At 41.9% G+C, this 27,138-nt stretch overlaps 1 protein-coding gene and 2 long non-coding RNA genes across 3 annotated transcripts in view; all 3 read right to left on the bottom strand.

Moving 5' to 3' along the window:
• Positions 1-5,931, bottom strand: part of LOC120435068 (NACHT, LRR and PYD domains-containing protein 12-like) — a gene marked incomplete at its 5' end in the record, with an annotated part of 78,268 nt that extends 72,337 nt beyond the window's left edge. Inside the window, one exon of the mRNA XM_039603924.1 lies at positions 4,892-5,931. Within this exon, the coding sequence (XP_039459858.1) occupies positions 4,892-5,931 (1,040 nt within the window). The remainder of the gene's footprint in view (positions 1-4,891) is intronic.
• Positions 5,932-7,006: 1,075 nt separating this feature from the next.
• Positions 7,007-17,238, bottom strand: LOC120437895. Its single transcript, XR_005611481.1, has 4 exons — positions 17,174-17,238; positions 16,970-17,089; positions 11,878-11,979; positions 7,007-7,063 (listed from the first exon to the last, which is right to left on the bottom strand). It is a non-coding gene; the product is annotated as an uncharacterized LOC120437895 (long non-coding RNA).
• Positions 17,239-17,244: 6 nt separating this feature from the next.
• Positions 17,245-23,723, bottom strand: LOC120437896. The gene is made up of 3 exons (XR_005611482.1): positions 23,444-23,723; positions 19,288-19,757; positions 17,245-17,300 (listed from the first exon to the last, which is right to left on the bottom strand). It is a non-coding gene; the product is annotated as an uncharacterized LOC120437896 (long non-coding RNA).
• Positions 23,724-27,138: the final 3,415 nt, after the last annotated feature.

Below are 27,138 nucleotides of genomic sequence, written 5' to 3'. Positions count from 1 at the left end.
CACACTGACTTCTGAGGAAATTTTAAATGGCACTCGCCATCAGAAAGGTTGCCAACCCCTGCTCTAAAAGAAAAGAAAGACAACGCAGGAAATTTCACACCTTGCTTTCAAAAACCCACACTCCTCAGTCTGAACCCACACAACTCAGAGAAGAAAACACACCTGAAGACAGTCGGGAGAAATGGGTAAAGAACTTTTCAGACCGGAATCTCACTGAACCTGAAAAGAGGGTTTTAGTCAAAGGACTCAATTTTGCCATTGTTCCGCAACAGTTGCCCATAGTGGACCTCATCACAGCCACAGAAACCGCCATACGGATTAATAAATTATCACAGACAGAAGCAGAGCAAATCAGGATGAAAGTCTCAGCCACCTTCTCCAGTGCCAAAGTCCCTCCGTCTAACCTCACATTACAAGAAAAGAAGGCCGTCGCTTCCCTGAGCAAAGACCACAACATCACTATATTACCAGCGGATAAGGGAAGGTGCACCGTGGTCCTAAACACAACAGATTACCACACAAAGATCACTACTTCCCTCAGTGACAACAACACCTACGAAGCTTTAAAGCGAGACCCCACAAGCAGCTACAAAAAGAAAGTTATAGCTTGCCTTCAAGACCTTGAAAAGGACAAAATCATTGACCGCATTACGTATCACCGCCTTTATCCAGGGGATGCCATACCCTGCATTTATGGACTTCCTAAGATCCACAAGGAAGGGGTCCCACTCAGACCCATAGTCAGTAGCATAAATTCAGCCACCTACAACATCTTGAAACACCTTGCTACCATCCTTGCACCTCTGGTGGGGAACACCCCACACCACATCAAGAACTCCACCGACTTCACCGACAAGGTCCAGAAACTTACCCTGGATCCAGATGAAACCATGGTGTCCTTTGACGTAGTCTCTCTCTTCACTTGCATACCCACCATGGAGGCAGTGGAGACTGTCAGAAAACGACTACAAGAAGACAGCTCCTTGGAAGACAGGACCAACTTCACACCCGATCAGATTTGCACACTGTTAGACCTCTGCCTTACCACAACATACTTCAAATACAACGAAGGCTTCTACAGACAAAACCATGGCTGAGCCATGGGCTCCCCTGTGTCACCTATTGTAGCCAACCTTTACATGGAGGAAGTGGAAAGGAAGGCTCTTGGCTCTTTCAAAGGAAGAGTACCCAGCCACTGGTACAGATATGTAGACGACACCTGGGTCAAAATCAAGACACAAGAAGTGGAATCCTTCACTGCGCACATTAACGCTGTGGATAAAAACATCAAGTTCACCAGGGAAGACACAAAGGATAACTGTTTGCCTTTCATGGACTGCGCTGTGCACATTGAAGAGAATGGCAACCTCAACATCGAAGTTTACCAGAAGCCCACACACACGGACCAGTACCTCCTCTTTGACTCCCATCACCCTCTGGAACACAAACTTGGAGTAATTAGGACCCTACACCACCGGGCAGAACATGTTCCCTCTAAGCCTCAGGGAAAAAAGAAGGAACAAACATGTAAAGGAAGCACTGAAAACATGTGGTTATCCTAACTGGGCGTTTATAAAGTCAGCAAAGAGGCACAGAAAAGAAGATCAGACACCAGCGAGGGAGGATAAGAAAGACAGACGCAACAACATTGTCATCCCTATGTAGCGGTGTATCAGAGAAACTCAGGAGAGTTTTCTCCAAGCACGACATCCCAGTGTACTTCAGACCCAGCAACACACTCAGACAGAAACTGGTTCACCCGAAAGACAAAACTCCTAAACACAGACTGAACAACGTGGTGTATGCTGTACAGTGCAGCGAGGAATGCCCAGACCTCTACATTGGAGAGACCAAACAGCCACTTCACAAGCGCATGGCACAACATAGAAGAGCCACCTCCACAGGACAAGACTCAGCAGTCCATCTGCATCTTAAGGATAATGGTCACTCTTTCGAGGATGCCAACATTCACATTTTGGACAGAGAGGACAGATGGTTTGAAAGAGGAGTGAAAGAGGCCATCTATGTCCACTGTGAGCGACCATCTTTGAACAGAGGCGGTGGTTTACGACACCAACTGTCTGCCATCTATAATCCAGTTTGAGATCCTCCCCAGACGCCTTAACGCCCACTCACATCCTGGGCCATCTGACCTCAGGAAATCACATGATAGGGTGCGGCCAGGTTTCACAATGAGTTCACCCGAAACCCTTGCTGATTAAAGAAGTCCAGACGCTTTTCTTTGCAAGCTCCTGTGACTACGATGACCTGGATGATTGAGAACCTTCACAGACAATTGCTAAAAGAAATTTAATTTATAGTTCTAAATATATTCTAAATGCATTTATCATGTTTTTTTTCTTACTTTATGTCTCTTCAACGATTTTATTTCTCTCTCCTGTAGGTTACAATTACATCAGCATGACAAATTATGAAAATTAGGTGATGACATCATTTAGCGGCTTCTGGCGACTTATAGGACAGCGTGTGCGGCTCGCGTGCGGAGTGAAGCGGAAAAAAAGTGCGAGAGAGAAAAAAAACCCCACAGCTCTCAATAAGGAGCCGGCTCGCGTCGTTCACTTCAAAGATCCGGCTCTAAGAGCCGTTTCGTTCGTGACCGACACATCACTAGTCCAAAACTCCGTCTACTTCAGGTCCCAAAGTCAAACGAACACTGCGGCATCACTGAGAGTTAAAAACTGTCTAAATTCTTTCATCTTTAATAAAATGATCAGCGTTGCTGTTTTACCAGGTGTAACAATTAAGTTTAACATCCATGCATCAATGAAAACAGAATTTTTTACATTTCATGGAGTTAGACGTTAGCAGGAAGTTAGCTCGCTAGCTTCCACCTAAACATGATATAGCATGTTCTGACTGAATTTTTTCAGAAATCTCTCAAACGTATAGCTCTGCTATCACTTCCAACATAAATGAAGACAGAAAACTAAACAGCAGTGACGTTTGTAGGGTTACTGAAGTTGGGCTAGCTGCTATATAATGATGTGCTACGTGATCGCTAGCAAAACAACTATGTTAGCATAACATTAGAACAGTGAAGCTGAAGGATGAACTAACTTTTTCCCACTCAATAAAAGTTAACGTGAAGGTTCCCGATGGTTAGAGACAAATGCAATCGTATGGCAGGATGCTGTAAACGGACCAAACTTCAGTCAGGAGAACAACTGAGATAATCCATCCACAATACGAGGTTAGTCATTAATATACTGCAACAACTTGGGAATAGAGCAGCTGTGATAGAATTCAACATTAATAATTCAATGGTACAGAAGTGGAGGAAGCGCAGTTTTTGCTTTCCCCATATTCCCAAAGTGCTTCGTCTCTTTGCTATTACTGTCGCTCGGCATAAATTGCAGATGATGTTGTTTTTAGCCGCTGCAATGCTTTCGACCATAACAAGCGCAGCTTGATAACACCATCAACATGTGCTATCGCGGTAGAGCGGTATAGTCAAAAAATCTCTACCGTTGGCCAAATTTATATCGTTTCTACCATATACCGTTTATAACGCCCACCCCTACACTGATGACATCATGACCTTTGGCGAGTGCTGCCAGGAAGTTAGCTCGGCAGTGTCTTCTCACTCAGTTTGGCCGTTTCTCAATATGCGTACTTGTGCGTACTTGCGTTCTCGTGTACTCGTGATACGTCATCAGTCGGAGACCAAGTACTGTTCCAATTCGAAGTACACATCAAGCCGAGAACGCGAAAAAGTCCCGGATGTGTTCTCGCTCCGCCCGTTTTATCGAGCATGCATCGGTGGTGACTTGTGTGGACTTGGTACAGCTAAATATCCCAGAATGCATTTCGTCCAAAACTCAACAGTGGACTCCCGGCACATCGTTTTCAGAAACCCCAGCAGCTGTATTGAGTGTCCACTAAAATAAAAATAAAAGCGTTCTAACATCTCACCTGCTTGTTTTTATTAAGGTATGTACACGTATGTACATGTACACTATTTTTCTTAATAGAGGTTTCACTACTGGGGTTGAAAATGATATATAAGTCACTTAGATCACTTCTAAATGTTAATGTTTGGTTTATTTCAGTGTTTTATTTGTTCCTGAGTAAACCGGTTTGGCTGTGATTAAAGTTAAGCTTCATAACATGTTACTCACAGTTAAATTAAGAGGGGACGGCAGTAAAAACTCCGGACCTGTGACATCATCAAGTACGCTGGTGTTCCAATTGTACAAATCGCGAGTCCGTGCTCGCGTTCTCGGCGAGTCCGTACTCCCGTGCGTTCTCGGCCAGTACGTACTCGCCGAGAACGCGAGTACGTACTCGCGTACTTGAGAATTGAGAAACGGCACAAGTCCCACTGTTGGCAGTAAGAGAGCACAGCTGGTTCACCTCTGAGCCCTGAACCACAGCACTGTCACTCATCAGTACATCACACTTTAATGACACTAAACCAGAGTCTTCCTCAGCACCTTCATCCTCACTCACCAGGTTTATGCCACGAAACTCTGTGTCTGTAGTCAGAGGAGAAGCTCAGACGGTGACTGTTCTGGATACTTGTCACTGTTTTTAACATCAGAGTTCACGTCACCACAAAGAAGCTCTTCATAGATTCGTATTTCTGTCTCTCTCTAACAGGAGCGTCTGAATGACCAACAACAGCAGCAGCAGGTTTAAAATACTGCCCCCTAATGACACAACACAGGTACTACATGTAGATGTGAGTCTACAACACACAGCGTACGACTACCAACGCAGGATCATGCTAAGTGCACACACACACTTCCTGATCAACACAAAATATAATTTTATCTGAGAAACTTAAACCAATGAGAGTCGTTTAGTACTGTGTATATCTGAAGAACTAAACTACTAATCTACACTAATTAATGATCACATCTGGACTCACCGAGCCTTTCTGCAGTTCCTCACAGCTGGAATCAGCCTCTGTCGTCCCCAGACTGATGTGTTGTACTTCTGCAGGTCCAACTCATCCAGAACCTCCTCTGACATCTGCAGCATGAAGGCCAGAGCTGAACAGTGGATCTCAGAGAGTTTCTTCTCTGATCTGTTCTCTGACTTCAGGAACTCTTGGATCTCCTGATGTACTGAGCGGTCGTTCATCTCCATCAGACAGTGGAAGATGTTGATGCTTCTGTCAGGAGAGATTTCATCACTGTTCATCTTCTTCAGGTTGTGGATGACTCTCTGGATGGTTCCTGGGCTGATCTCTGTCTGACCCAGCAGACCTCCTAAGAGTCTCTGGTTGGACTCCAGACAGAGGCCATGAAGGAAGCGAACAAACAGGTCCAGGTGGCCATTTTTACTTTGGAGGGATTTCAGCATGACTTTGCTCAGGAAACCATCCAGAGATGACTCCTTCCAAGAGTTGCCTGCATCATCATCATCATACTCCTCCTCATTCCAGTCTATCCTCAGGAAGTCCTTCAGCCCCTCACTCTTCCTGTTGGTGAAACAGTGGAACATGTAGACTGCAGCCAGAAACTCCTGAATGCTCAGATGAACAAAGCAGTAGACTGGTTTCTGGAAGATCACACACTCTCTTTTGAAGATCTCTGTACAAACTCCTGAGTACACCGAGGCCTCTGTCACATCCAGACCACACTGCTCCAGGTCTTCTTGGTAGAACATGATGTTTCCTTTCTCCAGATGTTCAAACGCCAGTCTCCCCAGCTTCAGAAGAACTTCCCTGTCAGCCTCCGTCAGCTCCTGTGGACTCGTCTCATGTCCCTCATGGTACTTGTTCTTCTTCCTCTTTGTCTGAACCAGCAGGAAGTGTGAGTACATGTCAGTCAGGGTCTTGGGCAGCTCTCCTCTCTGCTCTGTAGTCAACATGTGCTCCAGAACTGTAGCAGTGATCCAGCAGAAGACTGGGATTCTACACATGATGTGGAGGCTCCTGGATGTCTTCATGTGGGAGATGATTCTGCTGGACAGCTCTTCATCACTGAATCTCCTCCTGAAGTACTCCTCCTTCTGGGCGTCAGTGAAGCCTCGTACTTCTGTTAGCCTGTCAACACATGTAGGAGGGATCTGATTGGCTGCTGCGGGTCGGGAAGTTATCCAGACGAGAGCCGAGGAAGCAGATTCCCCTGGATGAGGTTTGTCTGCAGCAGCTGGCTGACTGATGACTTCTGTGTGACATCAGACAGCAGCTTCCTGTTGGTGAAATCCAGTGAAAGTCTGCTTTCATCCAGGCCGTCAAAGATGAACAAAAGCTGAGAGACAGCCAGCTTCTCTGCTGTGACCTTCTGTAATGTTGGATGGAAAACATGGAGCAGCTCCAGAAGACTGTACTGCTCATCTCTGATCAGGTTCAGCTCCCTGAATGAAAGCAGAACCACCACACTGACATGTTGGTTCTCCAAGCCCTCTGCCCAGTCCAGAGTGAACTTCTGCACTGAGAAGGTTTTTCCAACACCAGCCACGCCGTTGGTCAGAACCACTCTGATGGGTCTCTGTTGGTCAGGTAAGGCTTTAAAGATGTCCTGGCACCTGATTGGAGCGTCATGGAGGGCGTCCATCTTGGAAGCTGTCTCCAGCTGCCTCACCTCATGTTGGGTATGGACCTCTTCACTCTGTCCCTCTGTGATGTAGAGCTCAGTGTAGATCCTGTTGAGGAGGGTTCTACTTCCTGTTTCATCACTTCCTTCAGTCACACGTTCACATCTCCTCCTCAGACTGATCTTATGTTCATCTAAAACCTCCTGCAGACCAACATCTGCTGAAAGAAAAACAGAAAGAAAACTCTTCAATGTCTGAACAACAACAAGAAGTCCAGTTTTCAGAAATGAGTCCATCAGCAGACAGATGTTCAGTCTTACTTTGTACACAGCTGCTCTGACTGGCTGTCTGCAGTCCAGCTCTGCTTCTGGATCTTTCTCCACACTGGGGACAGGAGGAGTCTCCTGATGAAGCAGACTGGTCCCAGTATGAGGAGATGCACTGTCTGCAGAACCAGTGTCCACAGCTGGTAGAGACTGGATCCTTCAGGACGTCCTGACACAAAGCACAGCAAGACAGCTGCTCCTCCTCACAAACGCCACTCCTCTTCCTCCCTCTGTGGACACATTTCATCATCACTAAAATCATTTACTGACTGTTGCTAAAAATATTCAAATGTAGCAGTTTGTGCAGAAGCTCTGATGGTCACAGAGAACAGTAAGACAGGAGATACTTTTCTGTTTGAAGGCAGCGTTCAGTCTGGAAACAAAGTGATGCTTCATTGATTTGATCAACACTAATGAGCTGCTTTTCCTGTCTGCCTGTCTTATTAAACACTCAGTGATCTGCCTGCAGTTTGCTATGAATAGGGATGGGTACCGGTATCTGGTGCCATCATGGCACCCGTTCTGACATAAACGGTAGTAACCAGACCAAAAAGCAGCGCACATTTCAGTGCTTTATTTCGGTGCTTTATTTCGGTGCTTTTTTTCCCTGAGATGTCATACACTTTGGATTCCAGCCAATCATTTTACCTTTGCAAGCGTAGTAGGCGGGCCGAGGTACATACGTTCTTTTAGAGCAGAGCACATCTACTGCGGGTGTGGTGCCTGTTATCGGACCCGGAGTTAGCAACATCCCCCAAGAACCCGAAGAGTAGAGTCCTGGCCCCTAGCCCTGTCAGCGTAGCAGAAATGATGAGGATGATGATGGCAGCAGCAGCCGTTCTTAGCTTAATGTTGTTCGTGTGTAATTAACGTTGAGTATGCTAACCACATTATTACATTAATGCATGTAAGGTGAACTAGCAAACACCGTCGTAGTTACATGCGGCTGTCTTCTTGTTTGATGGCAGATACTCCCTTCACCCTGGCCAAAAAGGCTAAAATGACCAAAGAAAAAGTGGGAAACAGTTAAACATGAGAGGTTTTTGGACAAAGTTTGTGTTCTCCATTCTTTAAGCACCGGTTCGAGCACCGTTTGAGCACCGGCACCGTTTCAAAAGTACCGGTTTGGTACTGGTATCGGATAAAACCTAAACGATACCCATCCCTAGCTATGAATATATACTTCCTGAAAAGACTTCACAATAAAAGCCTTCCATCAGAGGGCGCTGCCTACATCGTGAATGTTTTCCAGTCAGTGTGCAGATTACCGTATTTACCGCACTATAAGGCGCACGTAAAATCCTTTAATCTTCACAAAAATCGACAGCGCGCCTTATAATCTGGTGCGCCTTATGTATGAATTTTGGTTTGTGCTTACTGACCTCGAACCGGTTTTATGTGGCACACTATGCTCGAAAATCTGTCAAAAAAAAATTTTTAGTGCCACTTTTTGGAGCATTACGGTTACCGTTGCCAGGAGCCTCGCGGAGTAATACGTACTGTGCTTCAACACAACATTACCATGTTGTGTGTGTATAACGACTCCAAAATGGCACCCGCGAAGAGACACGCTTACGAAGCGAATTTTAAACTTCAAGCAATTAGTTCTGCAGTAGAAAATGGAAATAGAGCAGCTGCGAGACAATTGAGTCCATGGTGTGCAAGTGGAGGAAGCAAGAAGATGACCTAAAACAAGTAAAGAAGACCAAAAGGAGTTTCCGAGGGAACAAGGCGCGATGGCCGCAGTTAGAGGACAAAATTGAACAGTGGGTTATTGAACAGAGAACAGCAGGTAGAAGTGTCTCTACAGTCTCTATTCGACTCAAGGCAACAGTGGTAGCACGTGACATGCATATCAGCGACTTTCGAGGGGGACCTTCTTGGTGCTTCCGTTTTATGAGAAGGCATAATCTCTCAATCCGCACAAGAACTACTGTCTCACAGCAACTGCCAAACGATTACAAAGAAAAGTTGGCCATTTTCCGCACCTACTGCCAGAATAAGATCACTGAAAAGAAGATCCGGCCAGAACACATCACTAACATGGACGAGGTCCCCCTCACCTTTGAGATCCCCGTGAACCGTACTGTCGAGAAAACAGGGACCAGTACGGTATCTATACGCACCACAGGGAACGAGAAGTCATCCTTCACTGTAGTTCTGGGCTGCCAAGCTAATGGCCAGAAACTCCCACCCATGGTCATTTTCAAGAGGAAGACTTTGCCAAAAGAAAAGTTTCCGGCCGGCGTCATCGTCAAGGCTAACTCAAAGGGCTGGATGGACGAAAAGAAAATGAACAAGTGGCTGAGGGAAGTTTATGTCAAGAGACCGGATGGCTTTTTCCACAAATCTCCGTCTCTTTTGATCTACGACTCCATGCGCGCCCATCTCACCGAGACTGTCAAAACCCAAGTGAAGCAAACTAATTCAGAGCTTGCCGTCATTCCGGGTTGATTATCCATAGAACTCCAACCACTAGATATTGGTGTCAACAGGTCGTTCAAAGTCAAATTACGAGCTGCGTGGGAGCATTGGATGACAGAAGGCGAACACACATTCACCAAGACAGGGAGGCAACGCTGAGTGAGTTACGCCACTATCTGCCAGTGGATCGTGGATGCTTGGGCTAAGGTATCAGTCTCAAGTGTCGTCCGAGCTTTCACGAAGGCTGGAATAATCACTGAACAGCTAAGTAACAGCAACGAGACCGATTCAGATAATGATGAGAGGGATCCGGGCATGCTTGATGCTGAAACTGCCCAGCTGTTTAACTCAGACACTGAAGGTGAAGAGTTTGATGGATTTGTGGACGTAGAATGAACTGGAAACGTAAGTGTATTGTTCAATATTTGATGTTTTACAGCTTAACAATGTTAATAGTTACTGTGAATGGGTTGGTTAAATTTTAACTCATCCGATTGTTTTATTTTGCTGAATGCACTTTAAAGGCCTTTTAATCCGGTGTGAGAGGGATCCGGGCATGCTTGATGCTGAAACTGCCCAGCTGTTTACCGTAACTCAGACATGGAAGGTGAAGAGTTTGATGGATTTGTGGACGTAGAATGTACTGGAAAAAGTAAGTGTATTTTCAATATTTAATGTGTTACAGCTTAACAATGTTAATAGTTACTGTGAATGGGTTGGTTAAATTTTAACTCATCCGATTGTTTTATTTTGCTGAATGCACTTTAAAGGCCTTTTAATCCAGCGTGAGAGGGATCCGGGCATGCTTGATGCTGAAACTGCCCAGCTGTTTACCGTAACTCAGACATGGAAGGTGAAGAGTTTGATGGATTTGTGGAAGTTGAATGTACTGGAAAAAGTAAGTGTATTTTTCAATATTTAATGTGTTACAGCTTAACAGTGTTAAGAGTTACTGTGAATGAGCCTAATAAAGGTCGAGTTATCTGACTGTTTTGTTTGTCTTAATGCGCCTTATAATATGATGCGCCTTATGTATGAAAACAGAGCCAGTCTTCAACAGTGCGCCTTATAATCTGGTGAGCCTTATAGCGCGGTAAATACGGAAGCTTGGTTTAGTTCATTTGGATTACTTTACAGAAGTAACTGATTAGTTACAGAAACACATCCAAGGTGAGCAGGTTCCCCTCCAGCATCAACTCTAAGCAGCTAAAACATGAATGAATGTAAAAAGTGTCCCAGCTGTCAGTCAGACTGTACTCTGTACATTACAGATGTGGTTTCTGACAGCTGCTCCAGCTGCAGGATCAAACACACACAGGTCCAAACATCTTTGCCTTTGCTGATTCTTTTTTATTGAACTACACAACATGAGGCCGGCACAGGGAGAGGAGAAGTTATTACAATCAACCCACCGCTGATGCGGTCATAGTCAGGGGGTCATACAGTGGGCCAACCCACTCCACCTCAGTCTGAGAGGAACCCACTGAACAGTCTCTGGGTTCTCCTGGAGACGAGCCTTTGTGTCCACACTGGCTCCAGTAGCTACTCTTTATATATTTATTCATTTATTATTTATCCATCTGTACTTACAGACTTCCTCTCCCTGCCTATATAAACATGGACCCTCCCCTGATCCCCCCTCTTTAATAACACAAACTAATATATATATAGAGAGAGAGTTATATAACTGTGTGTCATGTTTATCTTTATTTATGCAGACCTGCTCTGAGCTGGACTAATATTTTGCAGGCTTTTCCCTCTGAGTTAAACTAATCAGACTTTTCTGTGTGCAGCAGCTGTGAGATGAAGGCTCCAGGACGTCTGCGTAGAGACTAAATATTTCACAGTATTTCCTAAGTTCAGTCTCAGGAGTGAAGCTTCACCACGATCATTTTCACAGCTCTGGTCTCTGCTGATCAAACTACAACTCTTAAAGGAGATGAAGTTTGATTTAATTTGGTGCTTCTCTCTTCTTCACTGCCTTCTCCTCAGACTCAGTCCACATACAGCTGTTCTGAACTGTTGGTATAACTGAGGAGTCATTGCTCCATTAATGGAGACAGGCTGAAGCTCTACCACCACTGTGTTTCACAGATACCAAAACACTTTATTCTTTCTCCTTCTTTAAGACTCAGCTCTTATCATTTGGTAAATAGACTAGTTCTTATATCGTGCTTTTCTACTCAGCACTCAAAGCACTTTGACTTATCTATATGACATTTAGCTAAAGGCAGTGTTTTTGGAGTTCAGCACTTTATGCTTGCAGCGCTGCCATGAACAGCACTGTGGTCCAGTGTTGTCCTGATGGAGTAACAGCAGCCAGTATGATCCAGGCTTTAGCTGCTGGGTCTCTGTGTGACCTCTCAGACTGTTTAACAGATCAGACACAAAGAGAATCAGAGCAGCTCTTTAAAGACAAACATGAACCCACTCAGGTCACACTTTCCCCACAGATATGAGCATCACTGTCCTCAAACAGCAAATGACCAAGTCTAACATTTGGATCTTTTCTCTTTCATTGTTTTCTTTTTAATGAATCTTTGTAACAATCTGAGGATGTTTCAGGTCAGATTTATCCAGGAAACACAAACATGTAAAGGAGTCATCACAGCTCTCTGACCTCGTTGGTCCAGGTTCACCACTGAAGTCTGGAGGGTCACCTTTGGACCAGTCACTCCTCACAGACGGACAGCTGGATCCTGCAGACTGTGACCTCTGACCTCTGCAGACACAAACATGATTGAAGCAGCTGTGATCACACAGACTGCAGATAATGCAGCTGTTTCCTGTCAGTAACATCCTCTTAGATTAGAGTTCATCTTTTTACAGGAAAACTGGACAAAACTGATTTTGGTTACAAATTCATTTTCATTTCCTCTCAGCTCACAAACACAGTCAGAAAATCAACCAGAATCAACACTGATTATAATATCAGTGCACAATTATTTCTGTTACTCATGTCTTAATGTTAGAGTGAACTTTTTCTGGAATTAGAGAATAACTGACATGTTAGATAGAAACCATTATGCCAGTTTAACCTGGTAATGGTACAACACTGAAGAATGATGCAGGTGGCTGTGCTGATGCCTGTTCAGAATTTCATCAACATTTAACTGTTTGCTAAATGGTTTTTGTTGTCATTATTATTCTGCACACAAACAATGTGCTGCAGCTTCACACTGTGGGCAGCTCTCTGAGCAGCAGTTAACTGACTGTGGACTATATGGAGGCGGAGCCCAAAGGAAGACTGTCCTAATGTCAGTGGTTGGTTTGCTGGACAGTTAAGGTGTAACAGAAAGTAAATATCTGCTCAGAATTAATCATATATTGTGCACAAGCAGACATTTTCCTCACGACACCAGCCATCAGTTCAACGGAGCCTCAGTTTACCTGCAGATATCCTGCTCACCTGTCAGCTGTTTAACACCTGCTGCTCATTCAGGAACACGCCCACGTTACCTGGTGATGTCACAGTCTTTAACTGTGAGTGGACGTTAAACATTGGACCTTATTCAATCAGGTTCCCGGGTCACGTCATTGCTTTATTTACAACTCAGCAAATCAGTTCAGATAAAGTTTCATAACTCTCTCTCTGTGAACACGTTTCTTTATCACTAACATCATTTACTGACTGTTGATAAAACTATCCAAATGTAAAAGATGGTGCAGTGAAACCTCACCTGAGCTTTAGCTCTCAGTGGTTAAACGCTGGACTTAATTCACTCAGGTTTTGGAAATAATTTTTGATAGGGTCCATCTCTATATGCATTCTTGAATATATATATATATATATATATATATATATATATATATATATATATATATATATATATATATATATATATATATATATCTCGTCATTCCCAGTCGATAACAAAAAAAATATTTTCAAAAATTCTTTCCAAATTACATTGTTCACTGATCTACGGGGTCATGATACAAGATATGTTAAAGCTGGGAAACAGAGAGCTATCTCTCCCTAACAGGAGAGGAATGGGATGGGATCTGTAGGCAGCAGTGGTCAGTAACAAGCTCCCCCTCGTGGAGGGAATTCAGTTGGAAGAATGTAATTCGTCATTTTATTACCCCAGCTCAAAAATCCAATTATTCTCAGAATACAACATGCTGGAGGCAGTGTGGACATGTAGCAGCAAATCATTTCCACATTTTTTGGGAATGTGGTTCCATTTTGGAAGGAAATACATAAGGTCATGGAAACAATCTTCTAAAAGAAAATACAATTTCATTTTGCATTATTGTACCTAGGCAACCTAAAGAGTCTTAATCTATGCAAACCGGATAAATATTTGTTCAGTGTGCTGTCGGTAGCTTCCAAAAAGGCCATAACTCGCCTTTGGCTTAAAGAGGAAACTCCTACTATAGATGAATGGATTGATGTGATATATACTATTTTTGTTATGGAAGGAATAACTTTTAGGCTAAAGTGGCAGACTGACTTATTCGAAGAATAGTGGATGAAATGGTTGAAATATGTACAAAATGGGAGGCCCGATTTTGTATAATGTCATTGTACTTCTTGGTGTGTTTGTTTGTTTTTGTGTTTTGTTTGGTTTTGTTTTGGTCCGTTTGTCTGTTTTGTTGTTGTTTTGTTTTGCTTTGCTTTCCCTCCCACGGTGATTAAGTTGAATTTGTTGTACATGTTGTATAAATAAGAAAACTAATAAAACATAAATTAAAACCGACCGTGGCTCAGGGGGTTAGGAAGCGTATCTGTAACCGGAAGATCGCCGGTTCGATCCCTAGCTCTCTGTCCTGGTCGTTGTGTCCTTGGGCAAGACACTTCACCTACCGCCTACTGGTGTTGGCCAGAGGGGATGGCGCGATATGGCAGCCTCGCTTCTGTCAGTCTGCCCCAGGGCAGCTGTGGCTACAACTGTAGCTGCCTCCATCAGTGTGTGAATGTGAGAGTGAATGAATAGTGGCACTGAAAAGCGCTATATGAAATCCAATCCATTATTATTATTATTAAAAAAAAAATTCACTCAGGTTTTGTCTGTCGGGTCACGTTTACTTCGCTGTTTTATTTACAACTGAGCAAATCGGTTTGGCTGAGGTTAAAGTTACGTTTCGTAACTGCAGAGTTTTACAGACGTTTAATGGTTCACTGGCACATGTGTTAGACTGAACCATTTCCTTTTCTTTCTATCTGGTGTGTTTTGGATTCAACAGTGAATTTTGAGATTAAACTGACTTTTAAAATGTTTTTATACAAAGAGGAAAGAGAAGGCGCATTTCCACTGAGAGGAGCAGAGTTTGCAACTACATGTTCATCATGAAGACTGCAACCTGGACAGAAATATTACATCATCTGTTTTTTAATAGTTATTCAACTGTATTCTAAGCACCAGCTGTCTGTTAGAATTTTTAGAGTTTACTTAACTGAAAATAAATGAGGTTAACATATAATTTGTGGGTTTTTTTCCTCTCTTTTTTTTCTTTTTCGGTCATGTTATGTTTAACTGTCAAAGGTTTGTTACAAACTATGAAACACATCGTGCAGACTTCTGGATGTTAGAAGAAAACTAATACTGCTCATGAATGAGACTAAAGGCAGGAAGGTGTCCTTTAAAACTAAACATGTTAGTAGGACCTCCCTATTTATATGAAATAGCACGTGTATTTCAGTAATAGCCTACTGATTTCAGTGTAGTGGTGAACAGTCACACAGCTCACATGGGCGTTATCTGTGATACTCCTTAACTATAATTTATCCAAGTTAACTTCAGTTAACCATTCAGACAGTTCTTTTGTAATGAAAAACATAAACACCCATGCTGTAACCATGGTAACCACGGACTCTGAGCGGCTGGATCGACGGTCAGACAACAATTTTACATGTATGATCTCAAAACAGGACACAGCCACTATCCGTCCTGGCCTCATATCAAATGTGAACGCAGACTGAGTCTATGTTTGATGTTTGCTTTATATCTAATCTTCCTCTCAAACATTTAAACAGCAGCTGAGGGAACACAAACTCAAATTGTCGGAACAGGTTCGATCGTGGATTAATTTGGTAATTTATTAAATGTATAACTGTTATTCTAATCTGCTGCTGAGTCTCTTACACTGATGAAAATGCAGAAAACACAGATCACGAACACCTGTTCAACCAATCACTTTCATTCCACTTTGATCTGCGACTGTTACAGTGTTGCGTTAGACTGCTATATTTTTGTGTTCTTTATGCTGTAGATTTTCACGTCTCTGGAATAGTTGGCAGTATTAAGGATGCTTTTCGGTAAAATCATATTGATATGACCCGTGACATATTCGTAGATGACAGTTAGATAGTCAGCTGGGAAACTCTGTGTTAACTCATAGAGCTGAAGATATCGTGGAGACGCTGACCTCGCTCCGTAGTGTACAGGGCCGTTTACCCTCATGATTAATATTCACAATAAAAATATTAGCCCAACATCATGAAGTCTGTGTTTCATAGTGTCGAACAACCTTTGTACAGTTAAAGCCAGCAGTTACTACATGATGGAAACACCAACGTTGTCTCTTTTATGCGTTTATACGCAGGTCACGCTGATTACTGAACAAAAACCCAAAGATCAGCTGTTAATCGAATTTATTTGCTCTCTCTCCTCCTTAAACATGTTTTTAATGTTAGTTATAATTCAGAATTGGCGACTGAAACACGTAGGACACATAAGAACATCAGGAAATAAAACCCCGATAAATATAACCTCAGTAAAAGAAGTCCGTGTCAGCGGGGGTTATTACAGCTGTGTACCGCGGCCTGCGCTTTGTCGGCGGTAACAACAGCTCGATTGCTTGTGAGGCGAGCGGGTCTATCCCACGCTTTGCCGTGAGACTGGGCAGACATCTCCGAAATCATCGAAGCACTTTTGCAAAGAGGCTGTATCTTGACAAACCGACCAGACATATGAAGATTAAACCACTACATTCTCGGCTAAAAACATATTAAAACGGTATTTCGTGTATTTGTGTCATAAATATTTATTTAATTAATTATTTCCAATTTTAATTATTTATTGCCATATTTAGTTAATTATTTAATGGTTCCCCACACTTGTTAAGTATGCCTACTGCTGTACTGCTGAGCTGCTGTTAACTTCCACTAAAGTATATCCAGCAGACATCCCCCCCGCCCCACCCTACTGGAGGGAGCTACCATCCCAACTACGAGTCTGTGTTTTGGGTCCAATCTCCTTCCCTCTTGGAACATGACAGAAGATCAAGAACAGAAATGTACATTTTAAACATGTTCAGCTACTTTCCAACTTTGAAACTTCTTCTTCTGTCTGAACTTCAGCTTTCAACAGTTCTGCACTTTGGCTTTCAGGTGAATGATTCAGTGTATTTCAGCTCAGTCAGCTTTTTTTTCACTGAAGATTAAGAAATGATTACATTTCAGCTCCAAACATTTTCTTCTCTAGTTCATTAATAATCCACACAGCATATTGTTCTGCAGATTATTAGTCAATAAATTATCAGTCACTGTTGCACAGAGAGAAACAACATAGCTGGTTTGGTGATTTTAAGATATACGCTGAGGCTGTACATGGTGTTGGTCTTTAACAAAAGAGAAACTGTTAGAACTTTACCCCATTGTCTTTAGATCTTTGACTGCTCCAGAGATGGAGTTTAGAGAAACAACATCATCAGTTCATTTAAATCAGACATCAAACTGACATCAATTCATGTTACTAACAGCTCACCTCTCTGCAGCAGACACAGGCTGGGATTTAAAATCAATGATGTGACCATTAAACCGGTCACTCCTTAAGGACACAGAGCTGGGTTCAGGTTCATGTTTGCGTTTAGTTCCTCGTCTCTTCCTGTGAATAATGATGGAGCAGTGATGTGAGTGCTGAGCTGTGACATGGAGAAGAGTCATGGACAGTTAGAGATGGTCATCTCACCTCTGAGCTTTGGTCTGGCTCTCATGTTCCCCACACAGAGTGCTTTTAGAGGGAGGGGCTCCCTCCTCTCTGTCCTCACACTGATCCATGCTGCTCAATTCAGCTCACACACACTTTCTACCTTCACCTGCAGAGGAAACACAAATCATTCATGTGCACATCAGCTGAGAGCTGCAGAGGTCGTGTCTGATGTGTTGGACTAACATCCATCTGACACACAGCTTTCATCTGCAAGCTGCAGTTGAGCAGAGGCACTAAAACAGCAGTGATTGTGTCTAAGCAGACAAACATAAATGCAGTGAAGCTGCTGTTTGTCTGAGTGTAAGTGGACTGTAAAGATAGTGTTTAAACTCAAAGGCTGCACAGGTTCAAACATGCACCACAGACACAGATAACATATTCAGATAACTTCATTAATTATATTTAACAAACTGAATTATAAGTAACCTGCAGCCTGAGACACAATGAAAGACGAGTGTGGCTCTGCCTGTCAGCTGTAACAGTGTCCTACATGAAATCAAACTAATATACTGAGCTGGATTTACCAGGAGCTGAAAAGAGGAAATGTACAAACTAACCATTGCTGTGGAAAAGGACCCACAACCACTGGTTTATCCTCAGTCACACAAACACAAGCCAAACATTGGTTTACACTGCATGAGTCAAAGTCACTGTTATGGAGATGCTGAATAATCGTAGCACAAACACTCCATAAATCTGTGCGCTGCTCTCTGTGGTGAAACATGCAACTACAAATACTTCAGGTCAGCAGCAACAGACACACGGGCGACAACAACAACAGGTAACAACAGAAACATCAGCAAGAATCTTTCCATCAGTCCAAGAATAAAGTCTCCACCTGCCTCCATCTGCACACTGTCCTACATGCTGCACCACAAACTCCACCCTGTACTCAGAGCTGAAAGTCTCCACTGTTATTTTTCTACAGATCATCACTGTGCAGTTTATTTTCATCTTATCTTAATATGTGATTAATAAAGAACTTTTCTAGTTAAATGTCAGCTGTTAGTTTAACTGCAGCATGAATAGATTATATCAAACAGAGCAGACAGTTAATCTGAGTTTAACTTCATCCTGATGTTAAACTCTGATTAACTACACAGACTCAGGCTGAGCTGAGATCATTACTCAGGTCTGATTTGTATCTACTTTGTTCTTATTGGTCAAATACATCTATTCAACTGTTTATACGTAAATATATTATAGGACCGTGAGGACAAAATTTATGTTAGTAATTAGAAATATGAAAACTCGAATCGAAAAATAAACAATTTTAAACTGGTTTTTGTTGCCATGACAGCAGATGGTCTGAGTTTGAAATGAGCCTTAAATCTCAATAAGACTTAAAGGATAATAAAGTGACTTCTACTGAAATATAATGTGTAAGTATCAGAGTGATGCACAGACAGATGTTTAATAACGTTGTGTTACAGCAGCTCTGATGAGTCTCCTCTGTGAGCAGCTGCTGTCCTCATAAACCAAACGGTCCTCTTACTGTGACGTTACAGCTCTCTGGTTTTCTACAGTGGTTAACCGTCTGCTGGAGGAAACAGTCTGAGTCACATGACTCTCTGTGGTGGAAACATCACTTCCTGTTGGAGCAGAGCCAACTCTTTGTGACGCAGTTTTATAAAATCAGACGTTTACGTGTTTAATCTGCGTCTAAACTCCACCTGTGCTAAATAATAATCTATCAAACCAGCTGTGACTCTCTGTGAGTCTGTGAGTGTAAAGACTCAGAGCTCAGAGTCTCTCCACTCCAGCTCAGGACACATTCAGAGAGTCAGTGAGGGGAGAGCAGCGGCTCCTCTCCACCTCCTCCACAGACTGATGGAGGCAGGAAAAACTGCCTTCAGTCATCAGGAAGTAACAACGACTGAGTTCAGCTGCTGAGCATCAGCTAACTCTGCTGCTGCTCTCATTCAGACTCTGATCGCAGACTAACAGATCACGGCGGATACACTCGGCCTCATTGATCCAGCTGTGAGTCCGTTACCGTGAACTATGGAGCGGCAGATTTGTGCTGTTTGTGCTGAACTAAGCTGCACACAGCTGATGTTAGCCAGGAAAACATTAGAGATTGTTAACATTACCTCAACACGGAGCTTCACACGGAGACGATCAGCATCAGTCAGAGACACAAAGTTCAGGAAGTGAAAGTAAACTCTGAACAGGAAGGAAACAGCCAGAGAGGCGTTTGACAAACACTCTGTGACAGCTGCTGTTAGAGCAGATGTTACCATCATGTTAACAGATCCTGCAGCATCACGTGGCACAAACAGCAATGTGCACATTTACACATGTGGAACAGGAAGGTCATTAATACCTGATCGATTCCCTGTGAACACCTGTCTGAACAGGAGCTGCACTCATGAAGCTCCAAGTAAGACTGAGTTAAAGACAGAAACTTAAAGACCAAATATTCAACTTCCTGATCCAGGATTCAAAGAGGATCAGCAGAGTTAATGTGTTGGAGGATTGGATGTTCCAAACACAGCTGCAGTCAGAGAAACAGATGCAGAGACAGACGAACATCATGTGATGAAGATCAAACTCTCCGTTCCTGTTAAACACAGTTAGCAAAAGAAAATGAAAAAGAGAGAAAAACTTAAATAAATTCCTGATTCTTACAAATTTACTTTAATAAGCCCCGCGCTCCCGGTACCGGGGGCAAAAGACAAGTGTGGTATCCACAGAAATCTCAGCTAAAGTCTGATAGAAAACATTTCTACAACCACCAAACACACGAAACAAGCAATGATTAAAAGAGTAGTTACATAAATGCCCAAAAGTCCATAAACAAACAAAACCGAACAGACTTCATGTAACCGACTAAAGAAAGGCTAGTTAGCTTCCAGAGCTATCACTGATTCCAAACACCAAGTTTCACCGCACTCCGACTAACATTCACTGAAATAGCTGCAAAAGAAGAGCGCAAAAACACACAGCGGCACAAATGCGCTAAGACAGAAACTGTTTTACGGTCCCGATTTCCTCCGTTATTTCTGCCGATAGCATCGTGATTATCCGCAGCTACCACGGCTGACTACATTTTTCAGTGCTCCCCTCAGTGAAAAGAAACAGAAGCTACCTCCAAGGGGCCAAAGAGGTAAAAAACACTATGCAAACCCATAAAAGAACCTCAGCTCCTCACAAGTTTCAACTTGGTCCAGAACTTGCACACCTCCTTGGGTGTCAGGTGCATTGGTACTGTATGACGAAACTGCACCGGTGGAGCTCCCCTGATGGCAGACAAAGACCTGATGAAGAAGGGCCATGGAGCCTGTGATTACAGGTCTGATGAAGGTCTGATTGCAATAATATGGTTTGACAAGAAATGTGTCAACCTCCTAAACAATGCCTGTGGGTTCCCATCACTCACCCCTGTATATAATTAGCATATTGGAGGAATTAAGCTTTCTGATATGATATTATACATGTATAAGAAAAGTTATAAGTTACAAGTTAAGGAGATGGCATATCCCACTGTTTGGACACATCCTTGACTTGAATACCTGGTCTACAAGAGGGACTGTGCCCTACTGGACCAGAAACCAATGGCTCTCAAAAGGTTTCTACCTGGCTGTGTCTGAACCAAGTCAACAAGCCAACATCTAGAGTTGGACAACCATGATCCAGCTCTCCAAGACCACAGAATAAATGCTACACACTAAGACCCCAAAGACCAAAACCACAAGCAGATGTGCTTGATTTGCACTGTTTTTTTTTTCTCTTTTTTTAAAAAAAACAAAAATGATTTTGCACAGCAGCATTCAATCAGAAGTGGCCTGAATGTGAGTATTTTGTGCTGTAGCACATTTTTCACATTTCCAGATGGAAAAACTGTATTTTGTTGTTTGATATTATACTGTTCTTTGATGGAATGAAAACAGCAATGTTCACTGGTATGCTGCTAGAAATAAACTATCCAATGCTGTGGATAGTTTTTTTTATTCATTTAATTTTAATTTGGCTCTTTATTTAATTTTTTTCAACTGTATTATCTAATGTACTTGTATTTGCATGACATCTCAAGGGACAGCTCAACCGTTTGGTAGAGATCAATATTTTAAAAACTACAGGGTCTATTGGAAAAAATGATTGTTGTTCTTGTCTTGCTTGACCTAACTGCTGCTTTTGACACCGAAGACCACAATATTCTAATTTCTCAATTAAGTGATGTGGTGGGTATTGGTGGCACTGCACTCAAATGGTTTAGGTCTTATTTGTCAGATAGAACTTTCTCTGTCAGCCTTCTCGGTTCCAAATCATCTTCTGCTCCTCTGTCATGCGGCGTCCCACAGGGCTCAATTTTAGGGCCACTGCTCTTTTTACTGTAATTATTGCCTTTTATTCTATTTATTCTTTTTACACATACAAGTCCTGATTTACAAGTACAAAACTGATTTACAAGTACGAAATATTTATGACCACATTTTGAGCCCATAGAAGTCAAACAAAATGCAGTAATTTGCAAAACATGCTGCTATTGCTGCTAAACACAGCAGTACTACAAATTATTCCACCTGCTGAAAAGTGGATCTAATGTGGGCAGACTCACACTTAGCAAATAAACTTGTGATGTGAGAATGTAATCAAACTGTTGATCAGAGGCAAAGTAATTTAAAGTTTTATGATGCTATCGTCTAATGTTAGCTGACATGATGTTAGATGTTAGCTTGTAAACGTATGTTGTTGTCTGGGTCTCATGTCTGATGTGATGATAATAATAACTGTGACAACACAGAGATTAAATAAAGGATGTTTGTGTGGGATTTCTTATGTTAGGACTATAACTTCAGGTAAGGAGTGAGACGCAAGGTGACAAGTAGGGGTAGGTTTTTATAATCGATTTATCGATTAAAATCGATTCTGGCTTGGATAACGTGAAATCGATTCATTAAAATCCTGAATCGATTTTTTAATATAAATTTATTTTGCCCAAAACGCCAGAATCTCAGGTGAAAACTCACAAAATTTCAACAACCACCAAACAGCTAAAACAGTAAATGAGAGCAGGAACACGGATTCTACACAAAGACGTAAACACACAGCGCGGATCAGAATCAGTGAGATGTGACTTTCTCACCCGACACGGTCGGGGCTGAAAGCCGACAGCTCGCTGATTCTGATGTTTCGGCGGGTCCGCGCTTTGTGTTTACTTCCTTTTTGTGCTGATTCTAAAGCTGTTAGTTTGATCTCTCTCCAAACATTACTGACCGAACCAGCAGCAAAAGAAGATCCAAACTACGCTTCATATAAACATCATCACGAATTTACTCTGACTTTTACTGTTTTGCTTCCACCACAATGCACAGCTCTCTCTCTCTCTCTCTGTACTTCAAGAACAGTTTCCCGTCTAAAAATCTGTTTTCTGCATTATTTGCTTGCTTGTTACGCACAAGTCTACCATTGTTTACAGCGCTGTTGGCCGATGTTTTTTTCCCCTTTTACTTACTTCCGATAAGAAAACCTAATTTCTGCCGTTCAATAGTGATAAAACCGCTGTAACGTCAGAGGTAACGTTCATATGTTGATTAATGGTTTTCTTTCGTTTTTGACGTACTACAGAATATTTTTATAAAATCCCAGGCCAGGAAAACCACCTTCATGTTTTTCCATGTTTAATCTTCAGCTACTTTGACACAAAGGCATGTGACGCTGTGACGCTCACACCTTTGATAAAGTCTCGAAAGTGTCAGCTTCCTTTTACAAAAATATGTAAATGTACTGATCTGAATTATAATATTACTGACTGTCAAAATTTCCCAGATTCGAATCAAACTGAATTGAATCGTGAATTGAATCGATTCTAGAAATCAGTGACGATACCCAGTTCCAGTCCTAGTGACAAGGAGACTGAAGAGAAGGAGAAAGAAGTAACTAGGAAGAGAAAATGAAAACAAAAATTTGAAATGATGAAATATTGTGTCAACAGATGCTGATGATTTTAAAAATTCAAGTAATTTACAGTTTTTATCCTGTTTGTTGTTGGGTTTTTTTCACATTCTTCTATCTGATAGAGGTTATTAATAAAACAGGTTCTCTTTCTGTTTCTCTTTCTGAACGTGCTCTCTACAGCTTATCACGTCCAAAATGGCGGATGTCGAGTACAAAACCTCGACAGAAACAATCAGCAAGAATTTTAGCATCAGTCCCAAAATAAAACTGCAACTACAGCGTTTTAAAATCCAACTAAACTATGAACAGAGATCTATTGATAAGATTACAGTGGTAATAAAAACTTACACATCAGCGCAGACAAAATGGCGGGAGAGCGTTTAACGGTCGGCCTCATGAGTCCGTTACCGTGAACTATGGAGCGGCAGATTTGTGCTGGAACTGAGCTGCACACAGCTGATGTTAGCCAGGAAACATTACACACTGCTAACGTTGCCTTCACACGGAGCTTCACACGGAGACGATCAGCATCAGTCACAAACACCAAGGTCAGAAAAGAGGAACTTTGAGCAGGAAGGAAGGAGTCAGAGAGGCGTTTGAGGACACGTTTACAACCACGAACATCAGAAGCTGTCTGTGCTGCATTCAAGTGCAACTTGGAAACTCATCTTGCAGCGTTTGAATATTTCAGCACTGAACTGATCATAAATTCATGAAGTCATGAATGAAAGTGCAGACTGAGAGTGGATCACATGATGTTTAAGGTGTGTCAAGTGACATGTTCAGTATTGTCACACGTGTCTAGATCGTCCCTGATATCATAACTGCTCAAACACTGATGATTATATTTGAAGAATTATTCCTGATGCAGCAAAGTCTGAATGGAGGAAGGACCTTGTTTCTCTTTGCCAGTAGAGAAACAAGGTCCATCTGTAGATATATATATATATGTATATATATATATATATATATATACATAACAGCAGTGAGCTTGAACTCTGGGTCAAAGATTCAAGTTGCAGTTATTTATATGTCCTATCACCTTAAATCTTCACTCAAAGTATCTCTGACAGTGTATATACAGATGTATTATACATAAGAGACAAATATTGTTCGTTTAATATGTTGGCATTATTACATTTGGCTCAATGCTTACATATATGTGTAAAAAGCAAATGTACGAGCTGTGATAACTGTTTCTGATAGAATGAAGATCAGACTGATATATGAAATATTCCTTTATTGGGTGAGAAAATCAGACCATGTCATAACTGCTTTAAGTCATACAGAATAGATATCAGAGCCTTAAACAGGCTGACTTCTGCTAAATGGGTCAAACTGGGCAGAAAGTAAACAAACACATAACATCCTTATAGAATATGATGTAACACTATAGATCAACTTACCTCAGAATATATAAAGCATATAAACAATTACAGCAATGTGATGCAACAAACACAGCAGTGCTACTAATCCAAAATACTCAAAGCTTCATAGAACTGAAACAAACATTTATTTTAGGTCCATTCTGCTGCTGATACATACTTTAGGTTTCTGAATATTAAACTTGTTGCTGCCTTTCATAGTGTGTAACTTGAAGGCCCTGAGTACTTTCTCCCACACTGAAAACACTGGAATGATCAAATTATCTGAACATTACCTAATAAGACTGATTCAGGACAGACAATTAGTTATGTTAAACTTTCCTAGCAGTCCTTCACAAACAGGGAACAGTCTGTCTATTCTCTCCATCTGTCAGCTGCTGCTGGCTCTTCCTCCTCCTCTTCCTCACACACTGCTGAGTTTGTCCTGGTGGATCATCAGGGTGCAAAGCCTCACAGATGATGTGCAGCAGTGGGTCCCTCAGTCTGTCCTCACTCTGGACACTTGCAGTTGTCACACATGGAAATCAAATGTGTGATAAGCTGCAGGATTCAAACACAAGTGTAACTTATAAATACATGTTCATACTTTTATTCCACAATCAGAGAGAAAGAAACAGAGAGAGAGTGCAGGACAGACAGACAGGTGACAGTCTCAGGTGTACACACTGCTACAAAACAGCACAAGAGAAGGAGGATTTAGTGTTTGTGTTATTACGAGTGCTAAACAAGAAGAGTTCCCAGATGGTCCAGTGGACACATGTGTGACTCCTGTGATTAAAGCATCTTTCTTTCAGCTTAACGAGTGAACCGTCAGCTCGTTCAAACACACGTTAAAGTCCGTTTGGCTCGACACCACCGAACAGAGGCAGCAATATAACATAGCTAACATTAACAGTGCAGTGAATCCTGCTTGTGCCGTCATATTCAGGACTGCAAACCGAGCAGCATCACTGACTTTCAGCTTGTTGTGTTTGTGGATATATGACTGACTTTAATTATCCATAAAATCATCACATTCTCTGTAAGATTAAGGTCGACCAGCTGGATCCTGACCAGCTATTCTATGGCTTACTTGTAGTTATAAAGAAAGCAATTCTGTTCAACACACCACATTTATTTCTGCTCAGCTGCAGTATCCAGATGAAATACATAATCATATTACACGATTTTCAACAAACTGCAATTTAGTAAATGCTCGAGTTAAAAGTAACTTTTTGTAAAACTGTTATATTTAGAGCAACTTTTAAGTCGAATAAATTACCTTATAAAATTAGAGAGTTAGCAACTATTCAAAACTTCAATGAACACTTAAAAGCCGATTTACAGAACTTTTAGTTGTTTTGAAATTTGTGTAATGTGCTTCAGTGTTATTGATATTATTATTATATTATTATTATTATTGATTGCTTATATTTTAACAATTGTGAAACTGTGGATGTAAGAGCCAAATTATGTGGATATCTTGAATCCACTTTATTGTGTAATATTTTATGTGATTGTATTTGACGGAAGACGAGCAACCTCTGTTGTGGAAGCTAATGTGGTTCCTTTCATAAACAAATAAACAAACATAGGATTTATTATCAGTAAATGATTATATATAAAACTATAACAAAATATAGAAATAGGAAATGGGAAACAACAAAATAATATAAATTATAAAATCATATAAGTGTGTGTGTGTGTGTGTGTGTGTGTGTGTGTAATCAGGAGGGATGGGCATGATTTGAGTGTTTAAACAGTCATGGTTGGATGTAATGTGTTAGAACTACCAGCAGGTGGGGATAAGAGACCGTTAAGGTGTTTGGTGCCACACTCCACCTTCAGGTTTAAAACTAGTGTTAATGGAGGGAGTTTGAAGGTTCAGTTTGTTCCACGACTGCATTTCACTCAGTGCCTCCGTTTGTATCTCTGTCACTGCAGGACCAACATGGAGCGAGAAGTCAGCGCTCTCAGGAGGCCAACAAACCTCACAGAAGAAAGAGAGAGAAAAAACACACCTGTGACGAGTGTGGAAAGTCTTTTTCCTGGAGGGTTTCCCTAAAAAACCACCAACTCATCCACAGTGGAGTTAAAGCGTACAGCTGTGATCAGTGTGGAAAAACTTTCAGCCAGAGAGGAAACCGAAATATACACCGACGCATTCACAGCAGACATGATGTGTACTGCTGTGATCAGTGTGGCAAATACTTTGCTACAGACACACAGTTACAACGACACACGTTTACCCACACTGAGGGACGACCTTATAAATGTGACCTGTGTGAGAAGACTTTTAAATCTCCACATTCCCTGAGACGACACCAACAGATCCACACCAGAAAGAGACTCTACAAGTGCTACTGTGAGGTTTGTATTTATATTGTTATCTTGTCATTTTAGCCTGACTGTTTGGAACAACTCTGCTCATTAAACTGTGTTAGCATGTTAGCAATTCTACTGCATGGAAAAGCAGCTCTGAGGCTACGTTCACACTGCAGGTCTTAATGCTCAATTCCGATTTTTCGATCAAATCCGATTTTTTTGTCTGCTTGTTCACACGACAAATAAAATGCGACAGCAAACGCGCTCTAGTGTGAACGCTCAAAGCGGCCCGCATGCGCAAAAGACAACGTCACACACAACGCGCTCTGTTTAGACTCAGAGCAAACAGTATTG

This window comes from Oreochromis aureus, linkage group 3, assembly GCF_013358895.1.
Source record: "Oreochromis aureus strain Israel breed Guangdong linkage group 3, ZZ_aureus, whole genome shotgun sequence".
Classification (NCBI taxonomy): domain Eukaryota; kingdom Metazoa; phylum Chordata; class Actinopteri; order Cichliformes; family Cichlidae; genus Oreochromis; species Oreochromis aureus.
The sequence above is the reverse complement of the archived record's forward strand: the minus strand, read 5'-3'. Positions and strand labels throughout refer to the sequence as shown.